The sequence below is a fragment of the Notechis scutatus genome, chromosome 2 (genome assembly GCF_049901735.1).
Source record: "Notechis scutatus isolate UNSWTSFEM ecotype Mainland chromosome 2, rNotScu1.2, whole genome shotgun sequence".
Taxonomy (NCBI): Eukaryota; Metazoa; Chordata; class Lepidosauria; order Squamata; family Elapidae; genus Notechis; species Notechis scutatus.
The window spans coordinates 201,684,699-201,702,855 of NC_142010.1; the positions used below are offsets into that span (position 1 = coordinate 201,684,699).

Genomic DNA, 18,157 nt, shown 5'->3' on the forward strand with positions numbered 1-18,157 from the left:
TGGATCAGGAATCTATGATTCTATTATATTGTGTATAAGTGATAGATTTAGATCAGGGTTCTCCAACCTTGGCAACTTTAAACCTGGTGGACTTCAACTTCAATGCAAAGCTGGCTGGGGAATCCTGGGAGTTGAAGTCCTTCAGTTTAAAATGGCCAAGGTTGGAGACCCCTGATTTAGATGCTTAATATTAGTTCTTTTTTTTCAAATTCTTTATTCTATTAAAAACTTGTGATACATCTGCACAAGTTAGCCCTGAGAGTGAACTACCTATGCCAGCATATGAACTAAATTCTATAAGTATCCATAGTTTCCATGACTGCTCTGACACTGGGTACTCTCTCTCCTATACTAGCAGCCTCCTTCTGCCAAATATACTATTCTCTGTGCTCACTGTGAATTATATATTTTGACAGACCAATTTCATGTAGAAATATAATTTATTATCAGCTAGAGGGATCTGTAATATAGGCAACCTTGATCTTGAATAACTACACCGATGTACACTCAGAAATTAACCGGAGCCCAAATGTGTAGAGCTAATCAATATTTAGTTCTGCCTGATCCAGATAAGTGCAGAAATACACATGCAAGTTCTAATACACTAATATATCAAAAATAAAATAGACAGGAAATACTTAAAAGCAACCATATTAGTGGGAACTGCCAGTAGAACACCACACAATTCCATTAAAGAAAGGTAGCATGAGAACAAAAATATAGATGCGTCTAACCTGTGCTTTTTTTGAAACATGTTCTATACCAAGCAACCACACTTTCATTTTCCTAAGAGATAAGTAATGGTGGTATGCTGTGGCAAAACAGAGTTTTTCAGTACTAAAAGATTCATACTGGTACATATACCATAACATGAACTTGCCAGGTTGACACAAGTGCTCCAGATCTCACTACTTCAAGAATGTAGATGTGGCAAGGCAATGACGGCTACCTTATTTGTGCCAAATGATCTCTGTGTCATCATATTTCCCCACATCAGCAAGAGGTCAAGCTTTGTTTGTGTGCTTGCCATCCCAACCCAACCCAACCCTCCACTAACCTCACCTCGCCAAAGCCATCAAGGACACAATGTTTAAGTTAGTTAATTAGTTTTAGTTATCCCTAAAAACCAGTGATCAAAGGTAGCAACATTTTCCTGCTAGTTAAGGGCAACTCAATAATTACTTAGTATTGTGCCAGGTCAGGAAAAATGGTGTTTCACATGGTTAGAATCTGACTTGACAAGGCTGTGTATTAGACTGTGTGATGGGGTGAGCTCCTGTCATTTGCTCCAGCTCCTGCCCATCTATCAGTTTGAAAGAATGCAAACGCAAGTAGATAAATAGGCACCACTTTGCTGGGCATAATAATAGGGACAAGAAAGGGACCATAACCAGGTGTCCCTGGATAATGGTGATGTCACCAGCTAATTCTTTCCACCCAAAAACGCCTTGGTGCTTCTGACACGAGTACGATGCAATGTGATGCCAAGCCCTGCACTCCAGGAAAGCAACTGAAAAATTACTTGTGTATATTTTGTAGGTTTTTATTTTTTTATTTTTACTTTCAGTATGGTCTTCAGTTTTAATTCAATGATCACAACTTTCTTCCTTCCTAAAAAGAAAATGGGAGCTCTCCTTTCCTCATACTTTTAAGATATTTTGATGATAATTGGTGATTCACCCTTGGAGCACTTCTAATCCATTTGCTTGGCATCAGCAAGAAAGGGGTTTGTCATGCCCTTTTTCTGAAAAGAAATAGTTTTTGCAATTTCCAGACTAGCCCACATTGAAGTATTAACTAGGCCTAATCTTACCTTGCTTTGAGTTAAGACAAATTCAGACAAGTGCTGCTGCCTATTGATTCTCAGGCATATGATCTCAACCTTAAAAGAGATGTAGTGGGGAGATTTCAAAAGAAAGTATTGAGGCCTTCCCTTTATAATTGAAAGAAACAGCTCAGATCAAATGGATATGTCCTCAAATCTCTAAGCCTGGCCTTAAAACAAATCATATTTATTCCAAATCTCAAATATTCAAGGTGAATCAGAACTAATTCACATAGGCCTCCATGGCATTTGCAAAGATGGAAGGAAAGAAGGTAGAATGCTGAAAGCAGAAATACAATATCATGTTGCTCATACAACAAAAAAAGGACAGAACCTGTGGCACGCTTGCACAATCTTCTGTAAATGCACACATACACAAGCCTAGAAGTCAGTGTTAATCATTCAACCACTAACAATAGATGGGTGTTTGTGTGCCTGTGTATTTGTGTGTGCGTGCACACATATGTATATTATGGACTGTATTTGTAGAACTTTTCTTGTTTCTGATAAACTATACTATAGTCCACAAATGCTGACACCCAAATAAATGTGTTACCCATTCAAGTGTCATATGCCATTTTTCTAACTTTTCCTAATTTTCATGGTACAGTCTTTTTTACTCACCTTGCAAATCTAATACAAGAAGTTCTCCTCGGGTATATTCATAACTCCAGTGAGAAAAAGCCAGCATAACTTCTTCCAGCAAATTGCTAGGTGTGATTTCATCCCCATTGTTGTTATTGTACTTGCGGAATTCTCCTGTCATGTATTTCTCTATTGTCAGCCACTGATTGGCTGAATGGCAATAAATTAAAAAGACTTCAAGGAATCTGAAAAGAAAGGATAGTACCTTTTCAGGAGGCATTATTCACACTGCTTTTGATGATTAAAGGGTACTAATCTCATGTACAACTTTCATCAACATCATATATTCAAGAACATAAGTATGTGAATAAGAATACAAGTATAAGAATACAAGTTAAAATGTAATGTTATCTTATCTATCCGTGTCTAGGCAGAAATAAACCTAACTAAATTAAATGACATTTATTCCCAAAAAGTAAGTTTAAGACTATAACCAAAAAGATGTCCTAAGATAATTAATCTTAATGAGGACCTAATTTTCAGATAGAGTTTCATAAAATCTCCAAGCTTGATGGGAAAGTTGGGCACCACTTTGAGAAAATCTATTATCATAATCCTGACAAACAAATTACAGAGAACAAGTCACCACAGGCAATTTAACAACAGAATAAAAATATAATAATTACACCCTAGAAGGTTCACTTGTGATTGCCAGTTAAACATATAAGCAGCCATTGGCTCTCACAAAACTATTAGCATGTCCCCCCCCCTCTTTGTTTCCCAATAATCAGCAGTTTTCTGATATTTTTGTTTATTTTGCATGGTTACTTTCTACAGGGCTTAATCCAATGTAGTCCTTTCTGCTAATTCTGAAGTTGGATACTCAAATGAAATCGCTATTCACAGAATTAAAAGCATGTCTTATATTTCTTATTATCTTGTAAATCAAATAAATCTTCATTTTAAATATTAAGAATGAAGTTTTGATATTGCTCATTAAATGGATTCAAATGAATGTAGAAGCTTCAAGTAATGTCAGGGGAAAAAATAATGTATATACTTTAAAAGGATTTTCTCCTGCCATACTGTTATCTGACTTGAGTAATTTTATCAGCACTGAAATGAACAAAAGGAACAAGATAGATATATAAGATAGTGTGTGTGTGCCTGTGTCTGTGTCTTTATATGATGTGTGTGAGAGAGAGAGACAAACAGAGAGAGACAGAGACAGAGAGTTGAAATAAGCCCCAAATTCCCTGAATAAATTCCCTGTATTCCCTGAATAAATATCTAATATGGTGGATCATCCCTTTAGGATTCATCACAGTCCTGAAAAGCGGCACCTTGTTTGTAATGTCAGGTTTTGGTGGTCATTATATAAAGAGATGGAAGGAGAGGAATGCTGTTCAGTCACTAAGTCATGTCTGACTCTTTGTGAATGGATGGACCATGGCACACTCTCTCCTTCACTGTCTCCTGAAATTTGCCCAAATTTTATTCATTTATTTATTTTATTTGTCAAGCGATTATAAGATAACAGGTATAAGTATAAACATAGTTATGAATACATGAAATGGATACATATAAGAAAAATAAAAAGAAACAATAGGACAGGGACAGTAGGCACGTTGGTGTGCTTATGCACGCCCCCTACAGACCTCTTAGGAAAGGGGTGAGGTCAATAGTCTAAGGTTAAAGTTTTTGGGGTTTGGGGAAGAAACCACAGAATCAGGTAGCGTATTCCAGACATTGATTCATGTTTCTTTGTGTCAATGACACTATCTAACTATCTCATCTTCTACTATCCCCTTCTCCTTTTGCCTTCATTTTTTCCCAATCTCAGAGTCTTTTCCAATTAGTCCCCACTTCTCATTAAGTGACCAAAGTATTTGAGCTTCAGTTTCAATTTCTGTCCTTCCAAGAATAATCAGGGTTGATTTCCTTTGGAATTGACTGATTTGACCTCTTTGAAGTCCAAGGGACTGTCAATAGTCTTCTCCAGAACCATAATTCGAAAGCATCAATTCTTCAGCATTTTGCCTTCCTTATGGTTCAACTCTCATACTGGGAAACCATAGCTTTGACTATGATTTTATAACTATGCCCTAGCTTTCCTCCTAAGAAGGAAAGTGTCTTTTAATTGTCTGAAGTCACCATCTGCAGTGATCTTGGAGCTCCAAAAAATAAAATCTGTCACTGCTTCCATTTCAATGGAATATAGACTGTAATAATATATAAAACACATGAATAAATAGTTGTCTGTTCCTCTAATAGTTGTTGTAATTATAGTGCAGGATATAGTGCCTGTCTATTAACTGCAGATATTAATAATTAAATCACCATATAGTATATAGAATGAATAGGCTTACTCTTTTACATTTTATTTCTAGAAACACATTTTTCATACCTGGGAGTATATGGAATGCTATGGGGCTTCATTTGATTGAAGGTATATATCAATTTCTGAGCTGCCCTTTGCTGCTGTATTTCCTAAACATAATAACAAAAAAACAACCCCATAGCTATATTATTTTAGGAATGTTTACAATAACATTTAACAAGTTAGTGCTATTTCCATCCACGTTTTAAGTACATCCATCCTTTTTAAGATTATGATGAGACAATGTGATTTGACTAAGTCTGCCCAATGTCTCTTTCCAGAGATGAAGTAAGAACTGAAATCTGAAACCCCAGCTTAGAGATCATATCCAAAACTATTAATTGGCTGGGGTTGGGAAAACTTAAAAAGTACTCATAAGTGTCATTCAAAGGACAGGATGAAAATTTAGTTTCTTAGAAAACAAAATCACAAAATAATTTATAAAATATGATTGAGCTGATCCCATGTACCTGTATTTCACTGACAAATAAGAAGAATACCCTTTCCATTTTCTATTACAATGATATTAACAGCTGTGCGACCCCATACTACAGAATAACACACTTGGAAGGGGACCTTGGAGGTTTTCTAGTTCAATGCAGATGTTTTCTGGTCATGCAGGAGATCCTATACCATTCCAGACGAATGACTATCCAATCCCCTTTTTAAAACTTCCAATGATGAAGTACCCACAACTTTTGAAGGCAAGCTGTTTTACTTATCAATTGTTTTAACTGTAAAATGTCTCTTTATTTCTAGATTGGTACTAGTTTGAATACACTACAATATATACCTGAGAGTACTAGTACTTAATAATATGACTATTTATGTGCTATAATGAATCCATTTTAGCCATTCTCATGAATAGAGCTACTTTTGGGGAAGCAGGGCTGAGGTGCCTGTTCACAGAGTTGGGATTTAGGTAACAATGGGATTTAACAGATCTCTTGTGAACCACCATTTTAGACCATGGTGCAGGGTTCCTTCTGTAGAGTGTTGCTAGCCTCCAGTTATTAGTAGGGATTGCTGATTACTCACTCTGAGACACAGATGAAGGACTGTGCTTTCATGGAAGATCTTCTGCCAAGTCCGAACAACTTCAGGAAGGAAAGATTTTACAATGAAAACTTCACCTAACTTGAGCACATTATTTTCAGACCAGGTGCAGAGAGCTTTCATGGCTCTCCTCAACCCTCCATCCATTTCCTCCTGAGACAAAACTTGAATCATGGCAGCCATGCCGTGCTGGGACCAAGAGGACATGCTTTTATCAAGGTTCGAAGGTGAACTTTCTTCCAGTCTATAAATCGTTACTTCTTCTCCAGCTAAATAAATTGAACAAATAAATAAATAAATTGGAGATCTTGTAAAAAAAAAAAATTCTGAGATTGACAATAGAAAAACAATGAGATTACAAAAAAGAAAAGAAACCCAGTTAGCAATAGAAGAAAAATGCAAGGATTTTTAATGACAATGTTTTCCAGTTATTTCTTGATATTATACAAAATAATGCAAAAGATAGATGTATAGATGAGAGACTTAATGACTTAATAAAAATAACTAGGCAATGGAATTATTGTACATTTTAAGTCTAAATTATTGTGAATTTTCCTAATGGCTAAAATGTTTTCATCAGCATGAAATCCAGTACTCACCAAAAAACTGCACTGGTGTGAAAGGGATGGTTTGAGCCAGCCTCATTAAATTGTTTCTTTCAACAGCTGCAAAAAAGCAAGTTAATCATATGATCTGAAAATTTTTGCCCACCATTTTAAAAAAGAAAATTTGAAGAGCTGTTGCTCCTACAGAAGGCCTTTGACTGGGAGACATAAAATACGGTACAACATTTGAAGTGATTAGAATAATGTTTTATTTTCATTCATGGAAGTAAAACTAATTTGTTAAAATGTTATCTAAAGAGTAATTTCAGCATTTTAATTTTCTTACACTACTATTTTTCTGACCACTGGCTGGAATGGGCAAAAATATATAGAATGGAGGAATAAATCTACTAGACAAAGATTGAGTTAGAAGATGGAAAGGAACTTAAATGAACAACATAGCACTGGAAAATCTTTCAAAAAAAAAAAACCAGTTAAAATCATTTATTCAACCCTCAAGGGCCATCCACTGAATTTATTCTTCTGATTTAAATAAAATGGGCAGTATTTGATGATATCATTTCAACTCTACAACTGATCTAAAGCCTTACTGTAAAGTACTGTCAAGATTTAAAGCTGAGTTTCCCTCAGATCTTTGGCAAATTACTGATACCTTGTCTGAACTCAAGGTATCCCTTTCTATATTTCTTCTCAGATAGCAAAGCATATTATAATATAGGATGTATTTATTGCTGAATATACATCAAGGTGGGTTAATGGCATTTCAGAAAGTTATGTGAGTATTTTCGTAAACTCTTACCAGTTATAAAAATGATCCTTCACTTTATCCACATTTCCAACATAAATTTGAACTATCTTATACATTCTAGATATTTTTTTTCTGGAATCATTGACCAGAAAATACATTTAATTTAAATTTAAATATATATTTGACTTTTTTCTTGCTATATAGATTTTGATATATCTTTCTGCCATTGTTCAGTTATCAGAACTGGTTTTGTTTGAAACAAAAACATTATTCTTGGCAAAAGATACATTTTCTTAGAAAAATTCTTCCCAACCATCACAATTGTAATTTCTCCTGTATTAAGATTCTTTTTATGTATGATTACTACTGCAAGATTATTATATGCACAAACATGGAAAGACTCTGAAACATCACAATGGAGGAATGGCTGGGAAAAGTGACAAAACTAACAAAGATGGTAAAATCATTTGGTTAGTGACAGATCAACAAGTACATTTATCAGTGTCTAGAAACTCCTTATGGACTTTATGTTGAAAAAAGAGATAAATTTATTACTGTTATCAAAGAGATTGGAAGCTATTTATATTTTTTTCTTTTATTTCTTTTTCCATTTTTTTCCTCCATTTACTATTTTTTTATTATTGTCTTAAAATTTCTTTTATTGCTTTTATATTTGTAAAAAAAATATTGAATAAAAATTAATTTAAAATAGTAATGTGTAAGGTTTGAATAGATTTTCCTTAAGTTTTTTCAAAATGCAGCTTGGCTCTATTTTTAATATATACTAAACTGACTACAGCAGTTTTCATATATGCTGATATGTATTTATGATATAATAGCTTTCATACTTATCGCAATAACAATATACTACTGCTAACCATCATACAATTGTTACCTGCTATAAATACTGCATTTAGCAATCTAACTGAACAATATTTGCAAAGACTGTATATATATACAGTCTTAAATGTGTGACAGCAAGGACATCTGCTGGTGAATTTCACAAATTTCATCAGCTTTGAATATGTAGCAGCTTAGCAGGTTCATATGTGTTCATTGCTTCCAATACAGTGTGAAGTCATTTTTTGGATATGAATTCACTGGGGATTGATATTAAAAGCAGATTAATTTCATCAGAAACTGAACTAGCTGATCCTCAATCTCTACTTCCTTTCATTATATTTCCTAAATATATTAGAAATTATATTTATAAAAGAAATTATAATTTTTTTTTTATTTGTATGGCTTTTGATTATAGATCTGTTATTATCCTTTCCAGTAACCAATTTATTTTACCAACAACTACTTGGCATGCAGAAAGCAGTGCTAACATAATAAATTATCCTAATCTCCCCAAGATACTCTCTTAGGAATTATTTTAATATACGGCTCTTGATAATGAGCTACTTCAAAGTCAGATAATTAGAAAATGATAGAGGGAAAGAATTAATATACTCAGCATACTCACTTAAATACTCACTACGTACCTGAGTAATGATGGTGCAAATCTTGAGGGGGTTTTAAGCAGAGTGAGATATCTGAAATATTTTTAAAACATTAATGTTAAATATGGAAAAAAAATACACTGTTGTGAGCACTACACAATCAAGATTGCCATAAAATGATTGGAAGTGAAATACAATCCAGTTTAACTTTTTATTAAATTATCAGTAAAAAGCGTATAATTATATTGGGGACCATGATATTATTTATTTCACAAGACCTATAACTTCCTCTATTTCTAGCAGTCTTTGGGCAGAATACAACAGGGTTCAAGCATTTTTTCAAGTATTATCTTAATTGTATTTTTTATACGATTCAAATAATATTTTAAAAAGTCAATGATCAATGTCATAGGTACCAATAAAATTAAAATAAAAGCTAAACATATACCATAATCAAATGCCTTTCAATTCAATTGAAAATCTGCTCAGTTGAAGAACACTCTATTTCTCTGAATCTGAACATTTATTATAAATTTTATAAAGATAGATCTGTTTTATTTGGTCAAAAGCTAGCACTTAAAATAACATATCAGGTCAGATTTTTCCAGATACAGTTCAAAATTATGAATCAATATATGGAAAACAGGAAAAAAGAGTGGTAGGTGAATAAAATAATAGAAAATGATAGAATATAACTTTTATAATAGATAAATTTTAATTTAAGTTTAATGGTTAGCAACAGCAGTCGAGATAAGTGTTAAAGTTTGCTATTTTCCTGGAAGCTTCACTACAGTAATCACTTAATTAAAAAATGCACTGTATTCTGTTGGCTCCAAATCAACTATTTTGCACTTAGTGGTATTATTAATTCTGTTTTCCAAGATTGGACAGGCCAGGAATCAGAGGCTGGTATTCAACAGGTTCTGACCAGTTCTGGAGAACTGATAGCAGAAATTTTGAGTAGTTCGGAGAACCGGCAAATACCACCTCTGACTGGAGATTTTACAGTATCCTTCCCCTGCCATGCCCACCAAGCTACGCCCACAGAAGCAGTAGTAAAAAAATTTGAATCCCACCACTGCCAGGAATATATGTGTAACCATATCTATATCAATATTAGAACAGATAAAGAGATAATCTTGGAAAGGAACATTATGACATTTCCTTGTGAAAACAATTGAGGGGAAGGTATCTCGATGTGCCCCAATGAATATCTTTTGCCGTATCAATACAGAAATTTGGAGCATACACTAAAATGTAGTGAAAGGTAAAGGTCAAAGTAATAGTGGTGTGAGGTGGTAGAACTAGTCTGAACTGGAGAGACAGTTTTTTATTTGCAATCCAGAAATGGATATTATAGTTTGAAACTAACCATAATTTTCAATAATTGTTGATATAATAGCTGAACTTACATTAAAGGTTTTCAACATCTTTGGGTTTTTATGGAGGTCTTCAGATATATAACTAAGCACTAATGCCTGGTTTATACTTTTTTTTTCTTTTTCAATCCCTATCTATTTTCCATATATTGTATGACTTTTTAAACAAAACAATCTCAACAATCTCTACAAATCTGGGGGGTATCAGATTTTATATCAGAGGGATAGTCAGTCATAGTAAGTTTCCATATAGGAAAGTGAGTTAGTAGTGAGAGGCTCTTTAAATTAACTTTGTTCTAAACATGAATTTGACTATAGTATTTACAGATAAAATAAAATAAAATAACTTACTGCCATCTCCATCTAAACTTCTCAACCTTTTTGAAACAAAGAATGGAGTTAGATTTTTATCATTAAATTAAAATGCACCCCCACACAGAATGTTTCACTGCATTGGGAAACTTAAATAACTTTTCATTCATTTTAAGTTTACAAAAGATATATAATAGTCATTACAATAAAGACTAGGTTCATTTATACACTAACTTGTATTTCTTAATATTTCATGACTACTGATAGACAAACTATTTGATTGTAAACTCTATCATTTTTATCCAGCATTTATTTGCTTGATGTATTCTAAGTATTGTAAGTGGTGCATGCAGAGATATATTTCTTTGCATTTTTGGCACTAGTTTCAATGAGGATCACATGCAGATCAATACAATTTAATGTAACTCACAATTTGTGATACATTTTTAGAATGGGACATCTCAATTAGGTTATCAGCTAAATGATTAAAGGTCACAAAGGCATGTCAGGTAATAGAAATATTATGGTTAAAAACCATCAAAAATGCCATCTGCGATCAAACAGACAAGAATACTTACGAGTAGCTTCTGCTCAGATTATTCTTTCTATTCTCCCTAGTCCAAGCAATGCTGTTATTTAAATCCTGGGGGAAAGTTGTTGTTTCTATTATTATTTTTATGAATAGACATTTTAAATAAAATTATGATTAGTAACTTTTATGTATCCATATATCTTCTTTCCTCTTTAAGCAGCACAATATACACATTATACAAAATTGTACTTTCTTTTAGCTACAATTTATTGAATCCACTTCAGAGGTGGTATTCAGCAGGTTCTGACCACCTCTGGAGAACCGGTAGCGGACATTTTGAGTAGTTCGGAGAACTAGCAAAGACCACCTCTGACTGGAGATCTTACAGTATCCTTCCCCTGCCATGCCCACCAAGCCACGCCCACAGAACTGATAGTAAAAAAATTTGAATCCCACCACTGATCCACTTATAACATTAAGCCATATTTGTGACTCACCAGTTATAATAGCTGTATTTTTTTATCATGTTAAAACAAAACCAACCACTTCATGCAATATGCAAACACAAATATTATTAGTTCTTCACTAAGGATACCGAAAGGCAGAGAGCATCTAAGATTATATGCCATATTTAAAGCTAAACCTCTCGTTTTCATCTCAAAATGTTTTCAAGACAACCTTTGTTCTTAATATTTTGTTACTGTAAATTTATTCAATGTACCAGAAAACAAACTTGTTTTCCATAATTTTATATATATATATATTTTTTTATTTCTATCCCACTTGTATTGCTATATAAGCAATTTAAGACAGCAAACATACATAATCCTTCCTTGAGGTTTTCCAATTAGCAGCTCAACTTGATTAAACTATTTAATCAACATTAAATCTTTTTCTGGATTTAGTAGAGGTAGTCCTTGACTTAAACAGTTCATTTAGTGACCACTCAAAGTTACAATGGCATTGAAAAAAAGGAACTTATGACCATTTTCACACAACCGTCGTAGCATCCCCACATTCACATGATCAAAATTCAGAGTCTTGGCAACTGACTCATGTTTATGACGGAGTCATGTGATCCCCTTTTGCGACCTTCTGACAGGTAAAGTCAATAGGGAAGCCAGATTCACTTTACAACCCTGTTACTAACTTAATAGCTGCAGGGATTCACTTAACAACTGTAGCAAGAAAGTTCATAAAATGGGGCAAAACTCACTCAACAAATGTAGCACAGAAATCTTGGGCTCCATTGTGGTCATAAGTTGAGGACTACCTGTACTATAGCTTAGCAAGGTTGGTGGTATCAAGAAAGCAAAATGGATTCTGATTAGGAAAGTTCCAAAGAACGAATTATAAAATTCTTTCATCAGCAGACTATATTAGGACTGTGTAAAAGAGTTGATCAGAACATTTTGGAGTATTCATGAACCTGTTTTTAAAAAACAATAACCCCCATGTTTCTTTCCACCTTCCATATCTGCCACAGAAGGTATTTTCTGGGAACAGCCATGGAAAGTAGCTTCCAAATTAGCAATATGAACCTGGCAACACACATGGCTGCTTTATCAAATTGAGAAGACATGCTATGCACAGGTTCTAAAGCAGTGGATTGCATACCACTAATCTATATTTACTCATTGATGCTATTTCCTTAACAACTCACAATCATATAAAACCTCAACACTTAAATTTATTCTCTTCCTATATCCTTGATTTATGTTTTGATAAGTTAGGTTTTTTTAATCATCGATCTTTAAAAATATTTCAGATTAATTATTTATTTCTTCACCAGCATCTTCTGCGCTTGCTGTATAAAAAAAAAAAATCAGGGTTTCTTTAGTTTACTCACTAGAGATTCAGCAATTAATATAAATACCCTAAAAATCTACCTTGCACATCTTACCTCTTGCGATTGTCTCAGGTAGTCACAGATTTGCACTGTTTGCCTCACTAGTTCTTGATTTTTCATTTCCTGATGCATACAGTTGATATGATCTAAACCTAGCCAAGTAAACAAATGTAGGAGCGGTATACACAAAGTTATTGCAGGTATCTTGTTCCCCCAAAAGTGAAAGTATCCATAGCAATAACTCAACTTAAAGCAAGATGATTCTTTATCTTTGAGAAATAGGACTTTCATAAGGGTTATGCAATGTCAACAGAGGACCCTGTCATGATGGACTCTTTTTAGACATGACAGACAAGCTGTTTTTCCCACCCTTTGTTTGACTGTCACTAGAATATTGTTATCAAGGGCCTGAAGAGTATGGGAAAGGAAATTTGCATAATCAGATTTGATGATAAACAATTTATATAATCAAATGAAGGTAATCCTCGACTTACAAAAGTTTGTTTAGTGAATGTTTGAAATTATTATGCCACTGAAAAAAGTGATTTACAAATGGTTTTCATACTTAGAACCTTTGCAACACCTCCATGGTCATGCAATCAAAATTCAGACACTTGACAACTGACTCATATTTATGACATTTGCTGTGTCTTGGAGTCATGATCGCTTTTTGCGATCTTCTAACAAGCAAAGGCAATGGAGAAAACAGATTCACTTAGCAGCCATGTTACTAACAACAGCTGGAGTGATTGATTTACTTAACAGTGGCAAAAAGATCATTAAATGGGGCAAAACTCACTTAACAACTATTTCACTTAGCAACAGAAATGTTGGGCTCAATTGTGGTTGTAAGTTGAAAGTCACACATTATTAACATGGTCTGGATAAGGTAGGTGAAAAATCAAAGAGTTTTGGGCATGGGGATGAATCGTGCTAAATATGTTAAATCTTTCTGTGATTCTGGGATAGAGTAGTGGTAATTTGCCTGTGTTAACTTCCTGAAATATTTAAGGCATGCATTTTGCAATTTTAAAATTCCACAAATAAAGACAGGCTAAAAATACCAGCTTTCTAGTTGTATCAGTGCTTGGCTCCTGCAACCCTCAGGAGGAAGAGGAGTGGAACTTCTAGCAAAATAAAGTTAAGTAATCCTGTTCTTTGGAACTCATGAAAGTTTTTCTGGTTCCATGAAATGTCTTCGTACTGTACAACAAATGGAAATTATTATACTGATGATCAAGTCAACATTCAGTCATAAACCCTGTTAACTCCGTAGAACAATCATACATTCCACAGGGAGCCAAGATTTGCTGTAAATTGTATATCTGTAATTTGTATTTATATCTTATATATATCTTATATTTATATCTTATGATTTGAAAATATGTTCATACTGTCCATCATGGCAGATCTACAACTTTCTACAACTTATGAAATTATATTAATATTAATAATATTAATATTATTCTTCAAATTCATAATATTGTAATCCTTCCCAAGAACTTTCTTAGCCTATCTTTATAACTTATTCTCTTTAAGAAATTATTTCCCACAGTATGCATGGTTTTCTTTTAGTCTTGTATGCAATCTTCATTACATACTAATGTGACATACTCAGTTGCTTGAAGTGAGACACGGTCAGCAATTTGGCCCTGCGTTCCTGTTTGTCTTCAGCAGGTTTACTGTCAAGCAGTTCCAAATTCACTTGGATGTTCTGAGGGCAACTATCTACTGTAATCAACTGCCAAGAGAAAATAGGAAATAAAAATCAGTAGAAGGTCCAGAAAAATAGCCATTTGAATATCACCTGGGCTGCTGTCATATTTTTAGGCCTTCTTAAACAGTGGTTGCCAACCAGTGGGCTGCGGACCACTGGTGGTCCACAAGAAAATTTTGGTGGTCCACAGAGAAATATCACCCCAAAACACCCCCCCAAAGCAATTAATTCAGGTTGCACGGGAACACAAGGCTTGCATCCCTTGCATTGTGAACAACATGAAGTAGTGAGGGGAGGGGGGAAAGGGTGGAGGGGGGGAACTTGCCCTACTCACCCCATGCGCCTGGCCTGGCCATCGAGCTGCTTCTTTCTGCTTCTTTCTTCTGCTTTTGACTGCACGCAAGGAAAGCAGCAGAAGTCTTTCTCTCCCCCCAACTCTGTTAGAAATGAATCTTTGGGACCTGGCAAGGCATCCTGCTCCAAGAGACTGTACTGGCAAAGACTTATTTCTGGCGGAGTTTTTGGGAGAGAAAGACAGTCTTCTGCTGCTTCTGCTACTTTCCTTGCATGAAGCCAAAAGTCTCTCTCTTCCCCTAAGAATGGAGCTGGAGACGGTATCCTGCGATCCCAAATAAAGAACGATCCATTGGTAGGAAAACAGGGTGGGAAATTTTCCTGCAGACTTTTTTGGGGTGAATTAGTGTGCAGGAGAATCCCCCACCCCATTTTCCTACTGATCGAACGTTCTTTATTTGGGATCGCAGGATACCATCTCTCTCTCTCTCTCTCTCCCTAAGAATGGAGCTGAAAAGCAGATTAGTGAAGGAATGTGGCTGCCTTGGAGGGTGTGTGTGTGTCTGAGGGGTCATGTGTGTGTCTGAGAGAGGGGGGGGGAACATCCCCGCCAGCCCGCTGAGGTTAGATCAGATATATCTCTCTCTCTCCCATCAAGGTCAGCAAGCCACTGTCAGTCACAATATATATTAGTGGTCTACGGGATTTAAAATTATGAGTTTGGTAGTCCCTGAGGTCCAAAAGGTTGGTGACCCCTGCTCAAAAAGCAATGTCTGTTACCCCCATTCAAACAAAGATTAGAGTGTTAAGGGAAAATATTGCATGCATCAAATAGAGTAGAAACAAGGTACAAAAATATACATTGCCCCAATTTTCATCCAAAGTCAAATCAAGATATTTAAATAAAAGTATTTGCATGCTCTATGCATTGTAGTCATTATGCAATACAAATAGTTGACAGAAGGGAAGAAGCTATTTTTCTTTAATACCAATCAGTTGAAATGGCAAAAATGTCATCAAATGTAGGATTAAAAGTCACAATACTTTGGGGGATTCTATTCATGGGATGAAATCCAGTGATTAAGCAAATAATACTATATGAAACATGTATTTTTCCTGTGGATTGTATCCTACAATTCCAGATGACTCATTTAATCAAACATTTGAAAATTTGAAATATGATTCACAGAACAAAAAAGTTATCTCTGTGGATTAACTACTCCAAAACCTGCTGCTTTGAAATAATCTTCAAAGGAGATGAAGAGCTTTTCTTTGAAAATATCATAACTATGCACTGGAGTTTACAAATAACCATCATCTATTTGAAGCACTAGCTTCTATTTTTTATGAATGTTTGTCCTTTGTTTTAGTAATGCACTGTCTGAAAAAAATTAATTGACATTACCAGAAATTTTAATCACACCCAGGCAGATCCACACACCCAAACACCTACAGACATACCCATACCAAGTATGTGTGTGTGTGTGTTTGTGTGTGTACATATGTATACATGTTGTGTGTATACACACACATGTGTGTGAATATATGTGTGTGTGTGTGTATGTGTGTATACACACACACATACACTGTATACATTATACAGTATATATGTGTTTATTGTGTGTGCATATAAATGAATGTATGTACACATATGCATGCATACACACACTGTATATTATATGTGTGTATGTGTGTGTGTGTATGTGTGTACAGTATCTGTGTACAGTGTGTGTGCATGTGTATACATGTATGTATATGTGTACCTACATTTATATGCACACACAAACTCTAACAACATGTAACTCTAATTCTCTAATTCTAATACCTACTGGAACTTGAAGAGTTTTTCGCTTTTTTCTTGAAGATCTCCTTTCTTTGTTTCCAAATTTTGCCTTGGCCCATACTGACTGACAGAGATGAGTAGATTTTGAAAATTCTAAGAATCAAAAGAGGGAGGAGACAAATTTATATTTCAAATAAGTCTACAAGTTTTGCAGTGAAGTTTCTTTTTAGAGATAAGACATATTGTGGTCAATGAGGTTTACTTTTAGGTATGCCTCTTTTTAGCATTAAGAGCTTACAGCACTATAGAATCATCTTTAATATAATGGAAAGTATAAAGATACTTTGAAGTCAAGTGATAAAAGTGGATATATATATATATATATATATATATATATATATATATATATATATATATATATATATATATATATATATATATATATCCTTCAGCTTTGTTCGGGTATTTTCCCACGTCATTATAGTTGTGCTTTTAAAGTTGTAGCAACGTTGCAGCAGAATCTCATCTGCCATCATCAGGCTTCTGTATTGTGTCCGTCTGTGAGTCAGACTTTTTTGTCAGCCCACACCTGAACAGAACACACCTCCAGCCAATCAGAACATGGCCAACCCCCCAACCAATCAGAACACAGCCAAACCCCCAACCAATGAGAACACACCCCCACCCAATCAGAACACAGCCAAGCCCCCACCCAATCAAGTCACACCCCCACTAGCAGTTAAAAGGAAGAAGCAGCTGCAAGCTCACATCACTCTGAGAAGCACAGAGCTGAAGACAGAAGCCTGAAGATGATGAATGAGACTTCATCGAAACGTTGCCTAGATACTTCCAATCTTACGCGGGAGAAAACCCGAATAACCAAAGATCCATACATACATACATACATACATACATACATATATATATATATATATATATATATATATATATATATATATATATATATATATATATATATAATTTTAAGTGCCTAACAAAAAAAATAGTATAATTTCAACATATTAATATTCCATAAATTTCTTTGTCTGTCATATTTGTAATTTCTTATATAATTGCAAATAATATATAAGCTGCCCATCTCAAACAACTCTAAGTAGTTTACAATTTATTTTCCTCTTTTCATGCTTCTGTTTTCCAGACATAACAGACAACCTCTGCTATCAACAGCATTGTAAGAGCTGACTATGGATGATGTAGATGTAGACCCAATAGTTTAGGGAAGGCTGAAATATCACAAATTGGTCCTCACTTTATGCTGAGAAATAGCTAAAGATCGGCAACTATTTTTCTTTTATAGACAAAAGTATGAGTAAAGAGGAGAAGAGAGGAGAGCAAAATATTTGAACTTATTAACATAGGTGTATGGAGGAAGAATGTCAAGTGACGTTTCATATGTCATTATAATATTCCATTACTTATATATCATTTCATGTCATTCATATATAATTTCATTTGCCCTTTAATTTAATAAAATGTGTCATATCATTGTAATGCTACTAAATACTATTCCAAGATATTATTAATGTCATTGGTGCCTGCAGTTGCCATCTTGTTTATATTTGAGGTATGATGGCTCTGTTTATATAACCTGACAAATTAAAACCACATGGCACCCATTATCGCTTAGGGTATTGTTTGAACCCAACGCTGGTTAATACCAATTTC

General features: G+C 34.4%; 1 protein-coding gene across 1 annotated transcript in view; it reads right to left on the minus strand.

Annotated features, from left to right (window-relative positions):
- TRPM6 (transient receptor potential cation channel subfamily M member 6) overlaps positions 1–18,157 on the minus strand; it is an 83,024-nt gene that overhangs the window by 15,417 nt on the left and 49,450 nt on the right. Inside the window, exons 28-37 of the mRNA XM_087957819.1 lie at positions 16,518–16,624; positions 14,292–14,418; positions 12,732–12,829; positions 10,875–10,939; positions 10,336–10,361; positions 8,648–8,698; positions 6,446–6,511; positions 5,829–6,115; positions 4,818–4,900; positions 2,450–2,655 (exon numbers count right to left, since the gene is read on the minus strand). Of these exons, the coding sequence (XP_087813945.1) occupies positions 2,450–2,655; positions 4,818–4,900; positions 5,829–6,115; positions 6,446–6,511; positions 8,648–8,698; positions 10,336–10,361; positions 10,875–10,939; positions 12,732–12,829; positions 14,292–14,418; positions 16,518–16,624 (1,116 nt within the window). The remainder of the gene's footprint in view (positions 1–2,449; positions 2,656–4,817; positions 4,901–5,828; positions 6,116–6,445; positions 6,512–8,647; positions 8,699–10,335; positions 10,362–10,874; positions 10,940–12,731; positions 12,830–14,291; positions 14,419–16,517; positions 16,625–18,157) is intronic.